Source organism: Chelonia mydas, chromosome 1, assembly GCF_015237465.2.
Source record: "Chelonia mydas isolate rCheMyd1 chromosome 1, rCheMyd1.pri.v2, whole genome shotgun sequence".
In the NCBI taxonomy this organism is placed as follows: Eukaryota; Metazoa; Chordata; order Testudines; family Cheloniidae; genus Chelonia; species Chelonia mydas.
The window spans coordinates 238365675-238389569 of NC_057849.1; the positions used below are offsets into that span (position 1 = coordinate 238365675).

Consider the following 23895-nt stretch of genomic DNA (forward strand, 5'->3'; position numbering starts at 1 on the left):
CCATATGTCCCTGAATACAGGTACTCGTTTTTAAGCAAGTTCAATGTCAATCAGAACTATGCAGTACAAACATTCAAATTAACATCAAGTTCACTGAGTCCCTGTTAAAAAGAAATACTGCATAGTTGGATTCTTTTTATTTACCTTCTTATCTTTAAGGTTGTAGGGTTCACACAGGGAGAGGTGACATACACACACTCCCATACACCTCTCTCACGGGGCTGGGGGGGTGTGACTGACTGACCCTCCCTGCTCACAAAGTGTCAAAAGGCAGCTAACACCTCCAGGCTGCCCCTGGCCAATGACATAACCCAGCCACATCCTGTCCCCTGGCTACAGCATGGGAAGGAAGGGGTTACGCTCTAAGGATGCATTGTGCACCAGGGCCCAGGGAACCTGACTGCAGGGGCTTCAGCCCCGTGCTCCCTGGGGGCAGGACCCAGGGAGGGGGGCGGGTGGCAGGTGAAGAGGGTACTAAGCCCCCTGCCTGGGGTGCTGCTGTGGAGCCTGCATGAACAGGCTGGAAATCGCTCTCCTCACCCCACTCCAGAGCTTAGCTGAGGGGTGGAGAGGCTTCCCATGCCAGCACTGTGCAGGGCTTTGGCACATGCAGGGCTTGGCTCCTCCTGGCCAACCCCCAGGGCGGGAGGGTCTTGGACTTTCCTGCGGTGCTGGGCCAGCCAGAGGCAGTTGGGGAAGGAAGAAGCCTGCCAGCCAGACTGTTAGTGAGCTGAGTGCTCTGACCAGGGGCTGGTTCTCCGCACAGCTCTGGGAGTGGGATGTGCCCTGCCGGGGGAGGGGGGAATATGGAGGAGCAGCGGGGCTTGTGGGGAGGCAAAGGGGCAAAGCAGGGAGAGGACAGTGAGAGGGGGAGCATGTAAAGGGCCGATTGGTGGGCAGCAGAGGCAACATGTAACCAGCCCTCGCCTGGCACCTCACCAGCCACCGCAGCTCACAGAGCACAGCCAGTACCAGCCGGAAATGGGACGGGGGCAGGGCCTTGTTGGCTGAGAGCTGGCATGCAGTGGGAGCTGCGCTGATGGACCAGCAGGGGGAGCGGCTAGCCCTGCTACCAGCCTTGCATACCCACCCCCATTGTCGGCCACTGGACCCCCCCACTCACCGTTGGTGGGCGGGAGGCTGGCGAGCAGGGATCTGGCCAGCAGCAGGATCCACCAGTACTGATGGGGTGGGGGTGGGAGAGAGAGAGACAGAAAATACGGAACAATTTGCCTGTTTTTAAGAAAAAGTCGGGACACCTGCAAGAGGGCTTAAATAAGGGACTGTCCCTTTAAAAACGGGATGTCTGGTCACCCTAACTTGAGTTAACCTCACAGTCAGAGTCTATTCTGAAAGGTGTTGAGTATTCACCACCCCCGTTGAAGTCAGAGGGAGCTGTGGGTGTTCAGTGCTTCTCTGGATTTGTATTATGAACTATTTATTTGGAATATTTAAACTATCAATTTCCTATGTGGTCTTATTTGTAATCATAAGGCCCCTTCATTGTCTCTCTTGCTAGGACAACTTCACCAAGTTCAGAAAGTCACAAGCAAACTCCACATGGAATGCTGTTTTCCAACAGAAGGCCTCAGCAATTCTACTTTTAAAGATAGGGGACTGTTAATATTTCTTAGGGCTTTAAATGTTATTTAAGGAGGCAGCAGAATTTTTGCTGGACATTGCCACCCAAGTGACAGTGCTGGGGTAGCATTTTCTGCATGAAGGATGCAGAAGGCATTTGGTGCTTACTGGGCACAGTTCTGCTCAGATTTACAGCCTGTGCAACCTCACTGTCTTGCATGCAGAATTTGGACAACAGTAAATTAATAAAATAAAATAATAAAATAATAAATAATAATAACAACAACAACAATAGCAAATAAAGTAATGTTAAAACTAAGGAGGGGCATCATTTTTTCTAAAAATTCAAAGGAAGCCAACCTATTTGCACACACTATCCACTGGGTGAGAGAGGAGCTTAGAAAGCTTATTGATTTTATTGACATTACTTTAAAAAAACATGCTATGGAATGAAAGTTTGCTGATTTAAATGCCTCTGACACTTTTCATGGGCAGGCAGGTTATAGGCAGGGAAACAATCTTGTGAGATGGAAGGGATAGGCTTCACTGAAGATGAGAAAAACAGCGAGTGTGAGAGAGGATGCAGGAGAGAATGAGGTTAAAATCTGCAATAAAGTGTCTTAGAAGTGTAAGTTTAATGAAAAGCCAATTGGACTTAAGCTCCTAGGTCACTTGTGAAAATTTTATCCTGATTGAACAGGAAATTGGCAAATAACTACACTCTGGTACCAGGGTGTTGTTGGGTCTGTCATAAGACTCTAGACAGACAGACAGTCAGACTTCAAAAGTTTTCCTAAGTGGTTCGCTGTTCTTTCAGCACCTGATTCTGAGAGGTGTTTGAGCATCCTCAACTCCCATTGATTTTAATAAGAATTGTGTGTGCTCAGTATCTGTCCTTAGTGGAGGGGAAGGGGGAAGCAGAACTGAATATTACAAGGCACTTAGCAATGTTCAGTCAAGGAAATTGCTCAATTGACTGAACATTTCCAACCAACTAATTCCGCTCAAAGGCTTCTGACTTGATCTACTGAGTTTAAGGACAGATACTTTCCTTTTCAGATTTGAAGGGAGAGCAAAGCAAATTCCCTACCTGTAATTCCTGTGCTCAGAAGATAGTTATTACAATAGATCCCATCCCCAAATACGCTCTTATGGGTCCAGGTCTTGTGCATGTGACTGCATGTGGAGCATTGAGAGATTAAGGCCAGGATTTTAAAAAGTGAGGGGGGAAAGTCCTAACACTATTGAAGTCAATGGGAATTCTTCCATTGACTTCAATAGAACCAGGATTTCACTCTGAGTACTTAAATTGGCAAGACCTACCCATATCCTATGCCACTTCCTAAAATACTTCACTCATTCCAGAGGGTTGGAAATTTTGGAACCCTGTTAACTCTTTACTATTCAGAATGTTAAGTCTCCATGTTGCTGTAGGTATCTTAAAGACAGTATACCTTGCTCTTCGGCTTTGTATACTCTACTGCATAAACCCGTGCATGTTTTTTAAGACATCTGCAGACACGGTTGAAATGTCAATGTTTATAGGGTTTCAACACGCTAACTATTATAGCTATAACACTTGTCATAGATGTGTACAGTAGTCAACATTGAAAGTTAGCTTTTGCTAAACAAATACCACTTTTCTAAGTAGCGCGAAATAATCATGGCATCTCAGATACTACTATATGGCAACTGTTGACAAACACAGACTTTTTAATGGTGGCCAATGTATCTATATAACATGACAAAGTCAAACCGTGGTGTGGATACAAGGGCACAGTTAAGATTCTTTGAATCACCTTAGCCCTAAATGTCCATCATTTCTGGTGTCTTTTTCCTAGTGTTTTTTCTAAAGTGTAACCTGAACTTTGCATTACCTGGCTTTCAGAAGTTGATGGTGTGGATTATTTTTTAGTTACAGAGATTTTACCCTTTTGTTATTGATACTATATTTACAACCTTAATTCCAGCTTGTGAGGGAGCAGAGAAACGGCCATCTGGCACAGCAGGGGTTAAAGAAAACCTTTGGGTGCAGCTAGCCCAGCTCCGCTACACCTGCGGCCAATGCCAGACCTGGATGGGACGGGGGGTAGAGAAAAGAAGGGAGCCAGGCTCAGTTGGGAGCTGACTGGCGAGGAAGCAGGAGCTCTCTGCCTGCCCGAAGGGACAGCTCAGAAATCTGCCAGTCAGAGCAGCTACTTGAGGCAAGTAAGGGCTCCCTGCCAAGGGGAGGCTGCAAATAAGCCCCCGCACTTGGGGCAACTGGACTAGTGGGGCCATGCCCCAAACTGAAGAGAATGGTAGGAAGTAGCCCGGGGAAGTGGGGCTTAACTCCCTGCTAGGATGAGAGACCCCATTACCCCTGTTTAGGGGTTGATCTATACAGGGCCCTGGGATGGGACCCAGTAGAGAGGGAGGGTCTGGGTCCCCCTGCTACGGCCTCGGGCCTTACAGACTGAAAGACCATTGATCTAGCCACTAGGCTGCCCGGCCACAGAAGACCCTATCACCGAGCTTAATTAAGATTTTTTGTCTAGGAATAATTTAGAACTGAGAACAAGAAGAACATATTTTTTTCCTTCCAAAGCAAGTGTTCTATATATCCACACCCTGAAGACTAAGAGCTCCAGGGTTGTGCGGAAAAACTAATACTCAACAATTCATTATAATTTGAGGCCTCGATATACTGTACTGTATGAAAGGAAAAAATAACTTCAGAAAGTAGCTCAAACCAAACCAAAACCCAACAGCCAAAAGCTAGGTTGCTCTAGGGAATCCATGAAAAATGAAACAATCTGTAGTAATCACAGTAGAAGAGCATTTATCGGTAGCTATATGCTTTTGGCTCCTAATATTAGGTGAATAAGAACTGATGATTGTATCCCAAGTGTTTCATACCCTGTCATGTGAATGATGCAGGGACCCAAGAGCGTAGAGACTCGGGGATGGTCTATTGTAAAACCTACCGTTAGAGAAAATAATGATAATTTTGGGGATTCATTTCATATGAATTAACAGTGTACAATGCCACAAGTGCATCACTATTTATTATTGATTGTCTTATTCACCTTGCTTTGGATTCTCTCAACTGAATAGCCCATAAGTCTCCCTTGAATACACAGAGATACAGCTCTCAGATACTATAGTGATGGATACTATTGAAATATGACAGACAGATATACTCTTTGTATCAAATACTGAGAAATTTTGCCTGGTTTCTTTTCTGGTTTTAGTTTTTTCTTCACTGTTTTTATTAATGTATACTCTTGTTTCAAGTAAATCTAATTTTCATTTCACAAGACCCAGATTGCTCTCAAATATTTTCATCTCTGCCTCTTATCTTAGTCACTAGGAGGGAACTGGCATCACAAGGTTAATCTAAATTTAAAAGGGTAAAAAGACCATCATTATCTGTGTGAGTCCCGTCCGTGTGCAATGGATATACTGTAGACACTCTAAATCTTCAAAGAGAAATATTTTAAACTCTAATCCAGTGGCAGGTGGAGTGCAGTTTCAGGATCAAGTTTAAAGGGAGATGGGGGTGTTGATTAACAGCACAAGCTTGCCCCAGTCCAGATCTTTTCCCTATTTTCCTTAGAATATTCTTGTGTAAATTCTACTATGCACTGAGCCTCAGGTTCTATTTACACTGAAATTCCTATCATACTGGGGGAACCGGAGGTCTCTAAACATAGTTATAATCCAGACTCTAACAATATAGTCAGGACTAAATCATGTTTTAAGCATGTTCCTGAACCATGCTGCAACCCTGCAGAAGTTCAAGACAGCAGCATAGTTCAGGAGCCCAGGTAGGTCCAGTTTATAATGAAAGATCAATTCTTATTTTAACTCTTGTGGGACTACTATGCTTTTACCGGGTTCCCAAACATAACAGGAATTACACTATGGGACCTATAAAAGCCAAAGAAAGCTGAATGCAAGTCTCCAGGTTAGGACTACGGTGAGGATGATAGTTAATTTTAAGGTTAACATCAAGATTAAACATAGAATTTAGGTCATGATTAAGATAAAAATTCAGGTCATTATCTAGGTCAATATCAGAATTAGGATCAGGGTAAGAATTAGGGTCAGGATGATGTTCATAATTAGGATTAGAGTGCAGATCTAGAAGGATTTTCTGAACTTCCCGATGAAATCCATGGGTCTTTTCATTCTAGTGCCTTTGTTAACAGCAATGCCACTACATGGTTATCTTTGCTCATTAGAAATATTGCTGCATTAGTAATTTGGATTGGTATGAGATAGCTGACACATCGGGAGGGTCACTCAATGACACCCAGCTCAACAAAGGTACATTGCAAATTCTCAAACCAAAATGCCACCTGCCATCTTTTAACATTTTAATATAATAGAAAGTTCACATTTAAATTTTAAAAAATATGACAGCTAACAGCTTCCATGTCATCCCATTGACACACTAAATTAATTAAAGCCATATATTATTAACCCTCCCATTACCACACATAACCAGTGAGCAAAATAAAGACCAAGCCAGAGCCCCATATTCTCAGCATGGCAGGACAGCACTATTGGTCCCAGGGATTGGTCATTTTCGGATACGTACCCAGTAAAGGACATCTGTCCAGCCCTCCATAGTGATGCACTGAAACACAGTTAACATGGCAAAGGCAAAGTTGTCGAAATTGGTAATGCCATGCTTGGGCCCCTCCCATCCTGCTTTGCACACAGTGCCATTCTGACACTGCCGTCCATGCGCTGATTGAGGAGCACAAGGAGAGGGGTCCTCTTCTGCAGGTGTATCATAAATGATGGGAAAACAAGAATGAGAGAATTATTAAGTACTGCATGAGTCACTGGAAAGGCAAAAGAAGGATACTTGCTTTTGAGACCAGACTTTTGCAGTGCATTTGACACATTATTTGAAGGCACCACCAAAAACTGTATTGGTTTTAACCAGGCGCCGGTGCATTTTTTGGTTTGGCTTTTTTATTTTGCAAAAGATAGACAAGTTACCAATTATGACAATCAAAATTGTCATTTACGTTTTTCAATACACAACCTTCCAGAAACAAGAAAGAGTGCACTCATACATGAGGAGATGCTAGGTTACATCAGTTGCATTTCTTTGGTGTGCACACTGCAACTATGATTTTCCATTTCCATATTCACGGACAGTCTGGGTTAACTTAAGGTCACTTATGTCCCCTAGCACTGAACTGTCTGAAGCTCTCTTCCTGTGGAACACCTTACCTCAAAGGAACCAAGCTTCAGGCTTCAGTGCTATGGAGCTGCTAAGGGATGCTGGACTAATGTTAAACTGCTGTGATGCATTTCTGGAGCTCAGAAGCTTTGCAGAACGTTATCCACAGGTCCTCTGATGCTCAGAAGCTCTGCAGGACCATAACTTCTGATTAACCACCTGCCTATTCTATATAGGTTTGGGGTTTCTCCCAATTTGTAAAATTAAGGACCCAAGCTACACATCTGTTTCAACTCTCCAGTGCATTAAAAAAAAGCCCATGAAAAACATTTTAATACATACAAATAAACACAAATACTAATATTGGGACCATAGTAATACGTAATGAGAGTGATTGATCAGTAAGAGTACAGTCCTGCTGTCCTTATTCAGGCAAAGCTACCATTGAAAGCAGTGGGAGCTTTGCCTGAATGAGGACTGCAAGATAAGGCCCTACATTTAAAATAGATATGTGGGGGGTTATTTTGTTTGTTTCTATCTATTTTGTTTGTTGCTACTATCTTTTTCATGAGACAGCTTGTTCTTGTGAGATTTCCAAAAGTTCTGGTAGTGTTTACGCCAAAGTACATCAGGAGTAGGAAGATCAGAATGAGGTGCCTCTTCAGTAGTTACCATAGAGAAAGATTATATATATATATATTAACAGAGCGTAAAAATCCATGGCAGGTCATTACAGTTCTAGTACATTTTCCAGCAATTGAAATTTGCTGACCTTATAAGAAGGTAGAAACTAAAGAACTCTTGTGGCAATTTCCCTCTGTATGATATTTTCTTGTTATATGATCGTGACTGAGATAGAGTCATTAGTACCCAGCATCTCACGGTGACCACTGATGCTCAGGTCAAATAAATCAAATGATAAACAGCAGATGCGTAGATGTGTGAGTGACAGTCTACTGGATTTTCTTAGGAGGCATTTCCTGATGGATTTCGTGTGCAGGATTCCTCTCATTAATTCATTTTTACTTTCAGAATAACTTCCTTTCTAACCACAGATACATCCTGAGAGAGAAAAGGGAAGGGCTGATCATAGATTAGAAACTCCTCTGCCATGATAGTAGTTATTAAAGTTTACAGTATTGTATATTTGGGGCCTGGAGTCGTTATAGAATAGGTGAGTTGTTCAACTCTATGTTGCTGACTCAAATCCAACTCAGTCTGCTGGTGAGAAAGTCATTACTGTCTTATTGCTTTAGTCAATGGGAAATGAACTGGAGGTCTCAGCCCAGCTGCAAATGGCAAACATCCACATGAAAAAGCACCACCACACTCATCAGGAATTGACAACTCTGCTGGAAGTCTCAATAGAAAGGCCAATGACTGGATGGGCTGTGGAGACTGAGCTAAACTCTCACCGTTATAGCTGGTTTCTCCATATCAAAGTTGAGTCCTGTTTACGGGGCAGAGTAGAAGGAGTTTCCATTTTTGCTCCCCATATTGTATGTGTTTTGTGGAGAGCTAGAGAACTCTATCTCCAGTGCTGGCACTCAGGCACCTTTCAACAGTGCTAAATTCATTTAAATGTTCTAATTCAGTGAAAGTTACATTATGTTGGGAAAGCCTCACTTGGAAAATATTCGCATGTAGGCTGCTGGTCCTTCCCTCTCACTTGTGTCTCTGTGTAGAGGGTGTCTTTAATATTGCTGCTTGGTCACACTCTTGCAACTTGGTCCTCTGGAGGCAATCAGCCTACTCTCTCTCTCTCTCTCTCCTTCACAAACAGAATGCCTCCAGCAACTGCTTTTGGTGCAGTGCTCCTTGACGCACACTCTAACATGACAAGCCAGTGATGGTGAAGCCCATAAAGATGCCCTAACAAGCATAGCTTCTGCTTCCTTGACTCACAGGTCCACAAGGACTCTGAAGGATGAGGACTTAGAGAAGAGATGAGGCTTAAAGAGAATGACCAAGGAAACAACCCAATTCTGGTGAGGAATCAACATGGAAAACAGAGAAGGAGGAAGGAACTGGCTCGCATAAGGAAAATACAAAGGGATGTTTCTGTTCAGTTCATTCCTTCATCTTCATTTGTTTTTCTTTGGCTGTATTTCTAATTACATTGTATGTTTGTGGACAAATATCCCTCTGCTGAACTGTTTAAAGTGGGGGTGGGCAAACTTTTTGGCCCGAGGACCACATCTGGGTACGAAAATTGTATGGCGGGCCATGAATGCTCACAAAATTGGGGGTTGGAGTGCAGGAGGGGTGAGGGCTCCAGCTGGGGGTGCGGGCTCTGGGGTGGGGCCAGAAATGAGTTCAGGGTGCGGGAGGGGGCTCCGTGCTGGGGTAGGGGGTTGGGGTGCGGGTGGGGGGAGTGAGGGCTGCAGCTGGCGGGGGGGCTCTGGGATGCAGGAGGGTGGGACTGAGGAGTTCGGAGAGTTGGGGGGGGGATCAGGGATGGGGCAGGGGTTTGGGGCACTGGAGAGGGTCAGGGGTCCAGGCTCCGGACAACACTTACCTCAAGCAGCTCCCAGAAGCATCGGCATGTCCCCTCGCCGGCTCCTATGCAGAGTTGCAGCCAGGCAGCTCTGCGCACTTCCCCGTCCACAGACACTGCCCCTGCAGCTCCTATCGGCCTTGATTCTCAGCCAATGGGAGCTGCGGGGGCGATGCTTGGGGTGGGGACAGCATGAGGAGCCCCCTGGCTGTCCCTACGCATAGAAGCCAGAGGGGGGACGTGTTGCTGTTTCCGGGAGCTGTGCAGAGTGGGGAAAGCCCTAGACCACACTTCCTGGCAGGAGCTTGAGGGACAGATTAAAATGTCTGAAGGGCCAGATGCGGCTCGAGGGCCATAGTTTGCCCACCCCTGGTTTAAAGGCATCTGCAGATTTTTCTGATAAAGTAAACAGAAAAATTGTGCAAACTTAAATACCAAAGCCTTAAATGCCAAAGGCTACATGTTCTCTTCTTTGGGCACAGAAGTAGAGCTGGGCAAAATTTTTGGCCTGAAAGCTTTTTCCAGTAAAAAATGCAGATTTGTCAATACTGAAACTTTTCATGAATTTAGTCAGATTGCTTTGGTTAAAAAAAAAAAAAACCTAAAAAAAATTCTGAAAAAAATCAAAATATTTTCTTCCTATCAACATTCCTGAAATGAGATGCTTCAATTTGAAATGACTTTTTGTTTTAAAATTTCCTTTAGTTTAATTTAAATTTTTATTAAAAGCTCAAAATCAAAATGAAGCTTTTGGTTGACCCAAAACATTTTTTTTTTTACTTTTTGATGTGTCAGAAATTTTGAAAAAAATTGTTTTTGGTTTGACCCAAAACTAATTTAAAAAATTTTTTTAACGTGCCATTGAAGAAAAAATCCATTGTTTTCGCAGCCATAGGCAGCAGCTTACAGACACATTTTCAGAATGGGCACTTCACACTTCCCTAATGCAGCCTCACAGGCATGGCCTACATCGGAAAAATGCATTGTGGCAGAAAACATGTTCACTAAAACATTTTAACTATAAGGGTGTTACCATCATTTTGCCCTCAGTTTGGACAAAGACAGTCATGTTTAAAAATGTGTTAGCTGGTGATGGTTGACTTTAGATCCTTCTAAACCTGGAAAATCCCATTAAAACAATTGCAAAAATCAGAGTGTAGGAAACTCAAGTTTCCACTTAGCTCAGCAGTGAGTGGTGATATATAAATGTCTAAATTAGACAAATACCGTAGCAAACTGTTCTTTTTGGTTCCAGAGCTGTCTATAGGGCCACTCACACCAGCATCACACAAACACACACACATCAATCACGAAATTCCCAAAATAGTGCAAAGGAAATTGTGAAAGTGTCTAAACCCAGCACAGCATCTTGGAGCAAAACCTTAGAGTTTTTGCTTTCTTCTAGCTGGTAAATCAGCAGCACCCAAGTACCTCCCTGCACTATCAGGGCCAAATTCATCATTGCTCTACACCTTTTGTTGTCATATACATACCAGTGCACAGATACTGCCTGCTGGATGTTTAAACAGTACCAGATCATAATAGTAGCATTTGATACCCTCTCCATTCTGAAAACTGACCATTTATTCCCATCCTTTGTTAACTGGTTAAAAGATAGGAAACAAAGGACGCAATAAATGGTCAGTTTTCAGAATGGAGAGCTGTAAATAGTGGTGTCCCCCCAGGGTCTGTATCGGAACCAGTACTATTCAACATATTCATAAATGATCTGGAAAAAGGGGTAAACGGTGAGGTGACAAAATTTGCAGATGATACAAAACTACTCAAGATAGTTAAGTCCCAAGCAGACTGCGAAGAGCTACAAAAGGATCTCACAAAACAGGGTGACTGGGCAACAAAATGGCAGATGAAATTCAGTGTTGATAAATGCAAAGTAATGCACATTGGAAAACATAATCCCAATTATACATATAAAATGATGGGGTCTAAATTAGCTGTTACCATTCAAGAAAGAGATCTTGGAGTCATTGGGGATAGTTTTCTGAAAACATCCACTCAATGTGCAGTGGCAGTCAAAAAAGTGAACAGAATGTTGGGAATCATTTAAAAAGGGATAGATATAAGACAGAAAATGTCATATTGCCTCTATATAAATCCATGGTACGCCCACATCTTGAATACGGTGTGCAGATGTGGTCACCCATCTCAAAAAAGACATATTGGAATTGGAAAAGGTTCAGAAAAGGGCAAAAAAAATTATGAGGGGTCTGGAACGGCTACCGTATGAGGAGAGATGGGACTTTTCAGCTTGCAAAAGAGATGTCTAAGGGGGGGATATGATAGAGGTCTATAAAATGACTGGTGTGGAAAATGTAAATAAGGAAGTGTTATTTACTCCTTCTCATAACACAAGAACTAGGGGGTCCCCAAATGAAATTAATAGGTAGCAGGTTTAAAACAAACAAAAGGAAGTATTTCTTCACAGAACGCACAGTCAACATGTGGAACTCTTTGGCAGATGATGATGTGAAGGCCAAGACTACAACAGGGTTCAAAAAAGAACTAGATAAATTCATGGAGGATAGGTCCATCAATGGCTATTAGCCAGGATGGGCAGGGATGGTTTCCTAGCTTCTGTTTGCCAGAAGCTGTGAACGGGTGACAAGGGATGGATTACTTGATGATTACCTGTTCTGTTCATTCCCTTTGGGGCACCTGGCATTGGTCACTGTCGGAAGACAGGATACTGGGGTAGGTGGACCTTTGGTCTGACCCAGTATGGCCGTTCTTATGTGCTTATGTTCTTTGCACTGGGGTAAATGTTACACAAGGTGCAGGCAACAGTGAATCAAGCCTCCAACCCACTCCCCCACACGTAACACATCTCTTACCCGGTAATCCGCCTTGCACTAAGTAGCAGGTCTTGTGCATCTTCCCCATGAATAGCTCCAGTCCAATGATGGCATAGATAATTATGACAAACAGCACCAGCAGGGCAATGTGCAGCAAGGGGACCATAGCCTTGATAATGGAATTTAAAACCACTTGGAGACCTGCAGAGAGGGAAGAAGGCAACAGTATCAATAAGAGAACAAGCCAAAGCTAACACAGCCATTGAGGACTGTAAACTACAGACAAATGCTTCATTTTTATTGGGCATATAATACCAATCCCCGTCCCCCAGCATTTGCTAAACTGATAATAGTGACTTACATTTATACAGCACCTTTCATCCAGAGCGAGCCCAGAGTATTCTACAAACTTACCACAGCAAACCTGACTTACAAAGTAAACTACTGAAGGGATCGTTTCACCTACCACTGAATGCTACCACCTCTGGGATGGAACACAGCAGCTGTTTCTGCAGATTCCCAAAAATCAGTTATAAGGTGTTCCTCAGGGGATATATCAACTCCTCCCCCTCCCTCTCAACGCCTCTTGTCCACCTCTGGAAGGGAGGGGGAGGAGTGGGGACGAGGCGCGCTTGGGGTCAGGGGGCGGAAAGAGGCAGGGAAGAGGCGGGCAGGGACGGGAAGAGGCAGAGCAGGGGTGGGAAGAGGCGGAGCAGGGGTGAGGGTTTGGGTGAAGGGGTGGAGTGGGGGCGGGGCCTGGGGGAAGTGGGGGTTGAGCACCCCCTGGGACAATTGGAAGCCAGCGCCTGTGGGTCTGGGAATCAAGAAATCTGGGTTCAGGGTTCTGGCTCTGCCATAGAGTGTGACGGTGGGAAGTCACTTATGGGCTGATTTGCAGAGGGTGCTGAGCATCCATAACTCCATTTGAAAATGATGGGACCTGAAGGTTCTCAGCACCTTGGACTTCTCTGTGCCTCAGTTCCCCCACTTCTAAAACACGAATAATAATATCTACATCACAGGAACGCTGTAAGGTTACTGGAAATTCACTAATGTTTACAAAGTTATAAATCCTCAGTTGGATGGTGAAAATATAATAAATAGCACAACATTATTATGCTATTAATGTTGGGAGCGAGGAGAAGGTTCCCAATGGATGTCTTAAGTATCTATTATCCTTCAGCTGTGAAACAGCCAGTTCACATTTATAAGCTCCTTAGGGTTTGCAATACCTGTTAGCCTTGAATTAACCCATTCATGTCTCCTACAAATTCTGTCATCTTATCAAAGAAGTTGATATTAGCTGTGATTTCTGAAACATGTGATTTGAGTTGTAAATGTCTGCTGTACACCTACCAAGGGAGTCTGCGATAACCATTAACTTTTCAAATCTATTGTCTAAGATCTAGGCATTTTAGTTTTTACTACTGTTTTAACAATTTAACAATTAATTTAAATGCATTCTAATGATGATAATATATTTTTTAATAAGCATTTTCACACTTACGTGCAAACCACTTCTCACTGACAGAGCAGACTGGGTCTTCTAATTTGCTCACCTGATCATCCCAGCACCCAGTAAGAATGACCAGAGAATATGTCAATAGTCAGACTAATTAGATGGTTCATTCACTTGCAGTAACCTGAGTCAGCTGTGAATATCGCTATATTGATTCCATTTTCAGAGAGCACTTCTTGAGTGGTTATAGTCACTTGGTTTACAGTTTTATGATTCACACCCCCTCCCAAGGTGTGCTGTATTCAGCATGGAATACCCTGCTTCTCATATAGTAATCCGTAAATGAAATACAATATTGATGTTATCAGATGTTCACCTCACACTAGAGAAGGATGTCCTGCCAGCTCAGTTGTGGCATTCCCACTGGAGATTAGCTATGGATGGGTAGCCATGCTCAGGAGGAAAATATGGCTATGGCCACCTAGAAGATCAGTTATTTTCTGAGCCAGTCAGAGATGATTTTCCTTTCTCTAATTGCACATTTTGTTCACCCCACCAGTCTGAATTACCTGCACATACAGAAAATTAATTGTAGTCCATGTCAGAGAATGGTGCTAATTTATTCCAGACAAAAATTTAATCCCAAATGTTTTTAGGAATCTCACAGTAAAATGAAAAACCACTTTCCCACTCCACAATGTAAAATCACTACATGGGAAATGGCAGAGAGAGGTCTGAACCAAACCCTGAATTTGTCTAATTCCAACAACTTTATGAAACTTCAAATCAGGATCCAAAATTTGCGGCTTTATAATATCCTACAAGTAAGCAAAGGAAGTTCTTAATTGTCAATGACTTTAGAGGCCTCACCAATCCTAAATGTAGTCAAGACTTGGAGGTCAAGTATTCTAAGACCCTAGTCTCATATTATTAATCACTAATTATTATTTTTATTAATTTATTTAACATTCATATGAGGATTTCCCCAAAGCATTTGAGAGGAAAGATAACCATGATGATGCATAAAAAGTGATCTCTTTTTAAACATACAAAATGTATGTCTATCATCAACCTCTCCATTAAAGTGCTCAAGTATACTGCAGATATACTGGGTAGACAATGTTAGTTCAAACCATTGCACCTTTTGTTAAAGTGGTGGTTGTAAAAAATCAAAAGCTTTCACCATAAACAGGAGATGGTAAGGAGTTCAGACAGCCCGGGAGAACTGGTATCACCAAGAGATTTATATGGGCTTCTACTTGGTTAATTAGAAAAAGCTTCTCTACTATAATAAACCAACTTTGAAGAAAAGAAGAGAAAAGCTACTGAATAATGTTATCATGAATTAATGCAAGTGCTTTGCAGTATTCCATTAGGACAAACTGTTTTCAAATCCAAATGATTCCATTAATTAGCAAATTGTACACACATTACTGTTAAAGTATTCACAGAGGTTCTAGAAGTTGAAAACTGCTAACAACGTAGCAACTTTAGAGGTGTCAGCTCAAAAAAAAATGCCAGAAGCTACTTGCAGGAGAAAAAAAAATCACTCACAACATTTATCACCATGTGTCCAGCATTGTTGACAAGTTATCACAGTATTATTTTTCTGAGCTCCTGCAGCCCTGCAACACAAACAGATCTCTCTGACTCACAAGGGGTGTCTGAGGACCCAGTCGTGGAGTGGCAGAGGAAAGACAGAGGGATAGCAGAGAAAGAAGAATGGGAGTAGTTGAGCGAGGACAGTGGAAACAGCAGTACAAAGAGATTTTCTTTTTAAAATTAAAAAAAAAAAGCCATTGAAATGGTCTCAATCTTAAAGAGGCAAACCCTGAGATCTGTGCGAGTCCTGAATAGGAGGGCTGCCACTGGTTAGATGTGTCTGTGCATCGGGGGAAGTTGGTACAAAGTTTCCACCCGAGGCCAGAGTCTCTGACCGCCAGTGGCTAGAGGAGCCCCTGCAAACCCCTAGAGGAGCAGAGGATGGGAGAAACCACATCTAAACTGTTCCTCTGCCCCAAGCTCCACCTGTTCCCACTCTCCCCATGCTGCCATGCATAGAGCTCACCCAAACTGGGAACTCACAACATGCAAGGGAGTGAACCCACTCCACCACTCTATGCCCCATCCAGTCCCCATTCTCCTGTACAGCGAACCATTCAAGTTACAGTTTCCCCCTGCAGGCATGGAGAAGGTGCCAGGATATGCCACTAACAGAGAAAATGGGTAGTATTTACTCATAAATACATTCTAAAATTAAACTGGAATGGTTTGTTATCTGGCAAGACCAAACTCCAGATTCTGGATTTAAAAAAGAGGATACCATCAACTGTCCCACTATGGCAGAGCGGAGAGCTGCATCTTTACACTCATAGGTGCTGGAACTAGGGATGCTGGAGGTGCTGCCGTGCCCTCTGGCTTGAAGTAGTAATAAGAACCCAATCACATGGTTTCCACCATCAGCACCCCCACTATGTCTCCAGTACCACTGCTTACACTGCTCTATAGAGGTTAGTGATGCCATTCACGAATGCAGGAGAAGTAGAGAGTCCTGACCTTAGGTCTGGCAAGTGAATATGAAATGATGTTCAAATATTTGTTGTTTTTCAGTATATTTATTTATTTGTGGAAACCCCCACAATGTGCTAGACACTCTTACACATTCATGAAGGGATGGTACCTATTCTGAAAAGCTCTCAGGGATGGATAAATAGACAGGTGGGTAGAGGCTAGGGAAGGGAAATCACAAAAATAAACTATTTGTAATTTTTCAGCCTACTCTTTTATTCTGGTAAGAATTTAAGATCTTAAACACCTTTTAGTGTTTATTTCCAAAGCACTTCTGTTTACCTTTAGCAGACTAGATGGCTGCATGCTGTTGCCTGAAATTGACTCCATAAATGTTTCAGCAAGCAAAACATGTTAGCTGCATTCTCTGGGCTCCCAGACTACAGTATTTACTTACACTGATAAAATGTTAAAAATATTTATTATATAGGAACAACATCACTTTTTTTTTTTTGCCAGATCAAGGTCCCTATGACCTTCTAGAGGAAAGCAAAGAAGCAAGATTTAGTGTACAAAACCACTCATATGCCTGTGGGAGGGAGGGATTGGGGTCAAATACAGCATGGTCCCTCTTCAAAGCTATGGACTGTCCTCTGTAGATTTAGGATGCCAGAGCTGGGGTGGGAGGGGTGGATTCAGGGAGCAGTTGCTTGGTGCTGTATATTCCCCTCAGGACTATAGGATCAATCCTGTGAGGTGCACTCTAGCCCCAAAACAGTTAAGAACATTCTTAACTTTAAGCATGTGAGTAATTCCACTGAAGGCAATGGGGCTACTGACATGCTGTAAGTTAAGCACGTGCTTACGTGCTTTTTTGCACCTTGGGCAGAATGCTCAGCGCCTTGCAGGACTGATCCCTACCTAGATTTCTGACTGGAAACCCGCACAGCAGCTAAGGCAGAATTATCTCACAGAATCAACCTCCCTGGCTTTTACTGCACTACTGTAGTGTGTAGAGGAGCACCCTGTAGAAGCTTGACTCCTGAAGACCTGCACTGCCAGGGGAGGGGGAGTCTGGGTCCTCTGTTCATCTCCTGCAGGAGCAGACAAGGTGGCTCAAACGAGAACACTGGAGCCAACCATTAAAAATCCCTGGGCACTGCTGCTCTGTGAAACATATCCAGGGAAACTAGTAGAATGCTGGTCTCAGAGAAGGAAACTGGGCCTTTTAAAGAGGAGCTCTCTTTGGCAATTTCACCTACCTTTACTTTTGGACCAAACCTGGTTTACTGGGTGTGGTGTTTTCTTCTTTTAATCTTATTAATCATCCATTTTTTTCCTACAAAGCTTTCAGTCTGAACTAGTGCGCAGCACTCCCTGCCTCAGTTCCTTGTCACTTTATTCAGGGCTAGATTTTTATTCAGACTACATACCTGCCCAAGTGAGTAAGAGCTCCCATTGCACCTTGGCTTGGGACCAGGCACACAGGAAAAAATGGAGCTACTCACCACTTACTCCCTGGAGCAGGTGAATGGGAAATGGCTGTGGAATGGGTAGAGTCTTGGCTCTCCTCCTGCTCCTATCCTGGCCAAGCAGCAAAGCCAGTACCAGGAGGAAGAGGAAAGAAAGCAAGGGAGAGGGGTATGGGCAGTAGTAACTTGCTACTGGTATCGTCCAACAGAAAACTAACACCTGGGAACAAGGACGAAATGGAGGGAACTGAGACTCAAAGAGGTGTTTGAGTCAGAATGCCTCTGGGGGCTACTCCTGGGGTGGTACAGTTTATGCACCATTCTTTAAGGTGCATATCTGTGATGACCCACTTGAAGAAAGCCATTACAGTATCATTTCCAAAGCATGAGATGGATAATCGATAACACACCACAGGGTGGGGGTTCATCAGTGAATATACACAGGGCTCGGCTAAGAAATTGGGGAGTGCTTAACTGATATCTGTAAGAGCATAGCAGATTTGATCCAGATTTCAGAGGAAGGTTGGAAAGTGACACAAATAACTCCATTATTTTGTCAAAGTGTCAAGAGACAAATGCAGGCCATTTTAAATAAATACATTTCAGGAAATGTATTGAGGAAAGTTTCCAAGATTTTCCTCACAGACCATCTTAAATGAATACATTTAAAATGGTCTGCAAGGAAAATCTTGGAAACTTTCCTCATTATTGTGGCAAGGAAAACCTGGAATTGCACTGTTTAGTTCAGGATAGTCCTACAGCAAGGATTCAGGCAAGGGAGGTCAAGCTTAACTAACCCTCTGGAGTCTTGGACGATACTACTGCCATGATGGATAATGGCATACTTCAATGGACATGGCATACTTTGGTTTTCAAAAGTTAGGGTTGTTAAGTGATTAAAAAAATTAATCGCAATTAATCACGTGATTAATCGCACTGTTAAAAAATAATAGAATACCATTTATTTAAATATTTTTGGATTTTTTTTTACATTTTCAAATATATTAATTGCAATTACAACACAGAATACAAAGTGTACAGTGCTCACTTTATATTTATTTTTGATTACAAATATTTGCACTGTAAAAACCAAAAGAAATAGTATATTTCAATTCACCTAATACAAGTACTGTAGTGCAATCTCTTTATAATGAAAGTTGAACTTACAAATGTAGAATTATGTACAAAAATAACTGTATTCAAAAATAAAACAATGTAAAACTTTAGAACCTACAAGTCCACTCAGTCCTTCTTCTTGGTCAGCCAATCACTCAGACAAAAAAGTTTGGTTACAATTTGCAGGAGATAATGCTGCCCCCGTCTTGTTTACAATGTCACCTGAAAGTGAGAACAGGTGTTCACATGGCACTGTTGTAGCCGGCCTCGCAAGATATTTATGTGCCAGATGTGCTAAAGATTCATATGTCCCTTCATGCTTAAACCACCATTCTAGAAGTTCTGATGATGGTTTCTGCTCGATAACGATCTAAAACAGAGCAGACCGACACATGTTCATTTTGATCATCTGAGTCAGATGCCACCAGCAGAAGGCTGATTTTCTTTTTTGGTGGTTCGGGTTCTGTAGTTTCTGCATTGGAGTGCTGCTCTTTTAAGACACCTGAAAGAATTCTCCACACATCGTCCCTCTCAGATTTTGGAAGGCACTTCAGAGTCTTAAACCTGAGTCAAGTGCTGTTTCTATCCTTAGAAATCTCACATTGGTACCTTTTTTGTGTTTTGTCAAATCTTCTGTGAAAATGTTATTAAAACGAACATGTGCTGGGTCATCATCCAAGACTGCTATAACATGAAATATATGGCAGAATGAGGGTGAAACAGAACAGGAGACATACAATTCTCCCCCAAGGAGTTCAGTCACAAATTTAATCAACATATTATTTTTTTAATGAGCATCATCAGCATGGAAGCATGTCCTCTGGAATCGTGGCCAAAGCATGAAGGGGCATATGAATGTTTAGCATATCTGGCACGTAAATACCTTGCAATGCTGACTACAAAAGTGCCATGCAAACGCCTGTTCTCACTTTCAGGTGACATTGTAAACAAGAAGCAGCCAGCAGTATCTCCTGTAAATGTAAACAAACTTGTTTGTCTTAGCAATTGGCTGAACAAGAAGTAGCACTGAGTAGACTTGTAGGCTCTGAAGTTTTACATTGTTTTGTTTTTGAGTGCAGTTATGTAACCAAAAAAAAAAAATCTACATTTGTAACTTGCAGTTTCACGATAAAGAGATTGCACTACAGTACTTGTATGAGGTGAATTGAAAAATACTATTTCTTTTGTTAATCATTTTTATAGTGCAAATATTTGTAATAAAAATAATAATATAAAGTGAGCCCCGTACATTTTGTATTCTGGGTTGTAATAGAAATCAATATATTTGAAAATGTAGAAAAACATCCAAAAATATTTAATAAATTTAAATTGGTATTCTATTGCTTAACAGTGCAATTAATCGCGATTAATTTTTTTAATCACAATTAATTTTTTTGAGTTAATCACATGAGTTAACTGCCATTAATCGACAGACCTAGTATTTGGACAAGGTTTCACATCAGAGTTCAATGGTTAAGGTCATGGAGTAGGAGGCAAAATAGGGCACAGGATAGAAAATTGGCTTAAGGTGCAGAAGGCAAAGGAGAGGCAGTAGTGGACACTGTCAGGATGGAACACACTGGTTGTTTCAGGACTAGTAATGTAATTTCAGCATACACCATTTAAAAAGTCATGTGCGTTGGTAAAATGGGATACTCTTGGTTCATGTGCTTCCATGGTGTCATGTCTTCTTTATGGTTTCTAATTTTTTAAATTGATTTTCAAATTGAAATCTACCCAAAAAGAGAGGAATAGAAAACAAGGGGTGTGTGTGTGTGTGTGTGTGTGTGTGTGTGTGAATACAATTATTTTATACTTATAAAGTCTTGTAACACAGTCGTCACCTCAATCCTTTTAAGCCAGGAAGGAATAGCAAAACAAAAACAAAACCCAGCTCTTTCTTCAGTCTGTTTTCTTCCTAGGAGGCACTTCATCTTTCATTGTTCCCTTTTTGTCAGGGCGACCTAACTGAAACAACCACACAATAAAAATTCCCCTCAGCAGGGTGGCCACGCAGTCCCAGTTTTACCCTGTGTAAGGAAAAAGAACGGACAAAGAAGAGGGCGTGCTATGATCCACTCCCTTAGGCTCCAGATCTCTCCTCTCTGTTTGGAAGAAAGCTCTACTCCCCTTTCTTGGGACCACCTTTCTACCCCACTGGAAGCTTTAGGGGTTTTGTGACTTCCTTGTGCATGAGGCTCAGCTGTCAGCTTTACGCATCAACTGCTTAAGGGCCAAAGCTTTCTGCCCCTCTCTCCAGGCCCACACCTAAGGCAGTCCCCCTTTGGGCTGGGCTATTCCGGTCCAGTGAAGGTTTAACCCCTTCATCATTCAACAAACAATGGGGTACCTATACCCCATCACAAGTCTTGTATATATAGTCTTTCATCCTAAAAGATTATGCTTTGCAAATAACATAGTATCAGTAAAATTCAGTCATGTCTGGGCTGCAATGTGGCAGCCAACTACACACAGCATATTGAAAGCCATTAGAGGAAGACTATTTTGGCCAGGAACACAGGACAAATGCTGTAAGTTAACTAGGAGAATATCTTGAATCAAGCCTGGAGTGTGCCTTTAACATGCAGCTGGGCAGAAGGGATGCAGATATTTATTACCCTACCAGGGATTCTAAGAGTTGTGCTGTCACTGAGGTAGGTATAATGCGTGCAGGAGCTTTGGGAGCTTGCAGGTCAGCATAACTGTTGTCATACCCTTTCCCATGATGTAGCATGGGCTTCCAGCTCTCAGTGTGGGGCCACGATTCATCTGGGGACACTACCGACAGCGCTCTCCTGGAGAAGTCTTGGTGCTCAGTACAAGCACTAGGGCTGTGGCTGGTCCCTGCACAGGTCCACCAATGGAGAGGCTTTTTGTGCCCTCCCCTGGCACATCTACACAGAGCCAAACAGTCTGGCCCTAAGGCTGAAAAATGACTCATTGAGATGATCCAGTGACACTTCTACTCTGAGCCTGTTCTCACTCAATCACAGCTTTCTCAGAAAAGTACTTTAGAGGTTGGAACTCAAACACAGAAGCAAATTTTGGACCCAATTACTGAAACCAATGGGAGTTTTGCCATTGACTCCAATGGGAGCCATTTGTTTAGAAAGTTTGACATACAGCAATGCAGCCAGGCTTGAATTATGTGAGCATGAAAAAATATGGTTAAGAAATGTTTTGGTTGCTTTTTGTACTCAGATAATAATAAAACAGCTTATAAAACAACTTTTAGAACTGTAAATGCAGCATGTACATAACTCTGAAAACGGACTGCATGCTTTGCCTTATTTGAAGAAAGAGGGTTTTGAAATAAAGAATAGTGGCAGTTTCAAGATTGTGCTCTGAGCATTGGATAGTAATAGAGATGGGCTCCAGGCACAAGATATGGATCAGGATTTTGAATACATCAAAGTTTGAGTGGAGGGCTCGTGGAGTTTGGGTTACAAGCATCTTTCCCCAGTATGTCTGTTTCCTCAATTTTGGGGAGCACATCAAAATGTTATTTTTATATGTTTCTCACTTATACTCTTAGCCTGTTGAAGTGAAAGGATTTTAGCTCTTATGGTTTGCATTCAACAAGTTTATATGTCCTCTAAATACCACAGAATTTTTTAGTTGGGGTGAGCTCTGGGCAGCATCCTGGTCCTGCAGCAATAATCCTCCTTAACTGCAACTTGTCATGTGCACAGAGGTTTGTAAAACGTAAAAGCTAATAGTATGACAAATTCAAACAATGATCTTGTAAATGTAAAAGTACATTCTGGGATGTGTATATTACAGCAGTCTTTACTTCCTGGGAAGACTGCAGCATTTACTGGGCACATGTTTTAGTCAAATATAGAAAGATCTTTCTGGGGAACTGTTAGGATTCTACACTTGAAGCCTATCTCGACTACCATATCAGCCACTGCTGCATTTTCCTTTCTTGTGTAAGAAAATGGAGCAAAAATGTTGGCTAAACTCCAAAACATCATCTTTAGAGGATTAGTTGCACAGAACCTCAGTGTGATATTTGAGGGAAGAAAAATAATCTGACCTAGGAAAGCAACAAAAACTCATTTTGCCACTTCATCTAGTATATCTACACTGGTCACATAGAAAAATTGAGACTACCATCCAAACACAGTGTAACAATTTCAAAAGCGCCTAAGGGGTAAGATAGCCAGATAATTAGGTACCTAGAGATGCAGATAGGCACCTAGAGGGATTTTCAGACATGCCTAAGCAGGTCAGGTGCCTAACTCCTATCGGACTTCAATGGAGTTAGAGGCACATAATCTGGTTAGGTGCTTTTGAAAACTCTGTTAGGCCCCTATCTGCATCTTTAGCTGCCTAAATACTTGTGTAAATCTGGCCCTAAGTCACTTTTGAAAATGGTGACCGTTGCCCCCACTATTATCTATTTTTTATTATTTACATGACAATGGCACCCAAAATGTGTTAGCCAACGTAGAGGCACATAGGAAGAAACAGACCCTATCCAAAAGAGCTTACAATCTAAATATGACAAAAACATTCATTAATAGTGGAGGGAAGAGATACAACGTACAAGCAAACATTTTGTTCTGAGTTCTTTTTCAAATATGACCAATGACTTGGAGCAGAACTGTCCCTTGGGAACTGCAAATCGGGGTGACAGCTCTAGGCCCTGCGCTTTGGGGGGCCCCTTGGGCCAGACCGATTGGCCAGCACGGTCGGTCCCGGAAATGATGGGTCTAGGGTGACCAGACAGCAAATGTGAAAAATCTGGACGGGGGTGGGGGGTAATAGAAGCCTATATAAGAAAAAGACCCCAAAATTGAGACTGTTCCTATAAAATCGGGCCATCTGGTCATCCTAGACAGGTAGATCCCGGAAGTGACTGATTCGTCACTTCTGCCACTGGCCCCGCATCCCCCTATGGACGGCCCTGACCCAGAGCCCAATTCTTATTTCCTACCCTGAATAACATAAGATTCTGGGTGCATCTGAGAGGTGAAGTGACCAATACACATACTCAGACAGAAAAAATGAAATCTTTTTACAATAAATATTGTGACAAAAGATACAAAACTTCTTGAGGCAAATTACCCTTTAATGTGGAATAAAAATAATGAAAGACTTGGAAGAATGGAATGAATAAGGAATTTCTTGGCTAGGGAGGGTAAGCCTCAGTAAAGACAAATGTCCCCCCAAAGTTATTATTTTTGTTTTAGTGCATCCCTGTTGGTATCCCTGGCATGACATTAAAAACATGGCAGGATGTTAAAATTTATACAGAAACA

The 23895-nt window shown here is 42.4% G+C and overlaps 1 protein-coding gene across 2 annotated transcripts in view; it reads right to left on the reverse strand.

The window, feature by feature from the left end:
- Positions 1-23895, reverse strand: part of CACNA1C (calcium voltage-gated channel subunit alpha1 C) — a 708026-nt gene that overhangs the window by 229125 nt on the left and 455006 nt on the right. For both annotated transcript variants that reach the window (XM_043540183.1, XM_043540181.1), the window contains exons 6-7: positions 12113-12274; positions 6167-6351 (exon numbers count right to left, since the gene is read on the reverse strand). In XM_043540183.1, coding sequence (XP_043396118.1) covers positions 6167-6351; positions 12113-12274 — 347 coding nt within the window. The remainder of the gene's footprint in view (positions 1-6166; positions 6352-12112; positions 12275-23895) is intronic.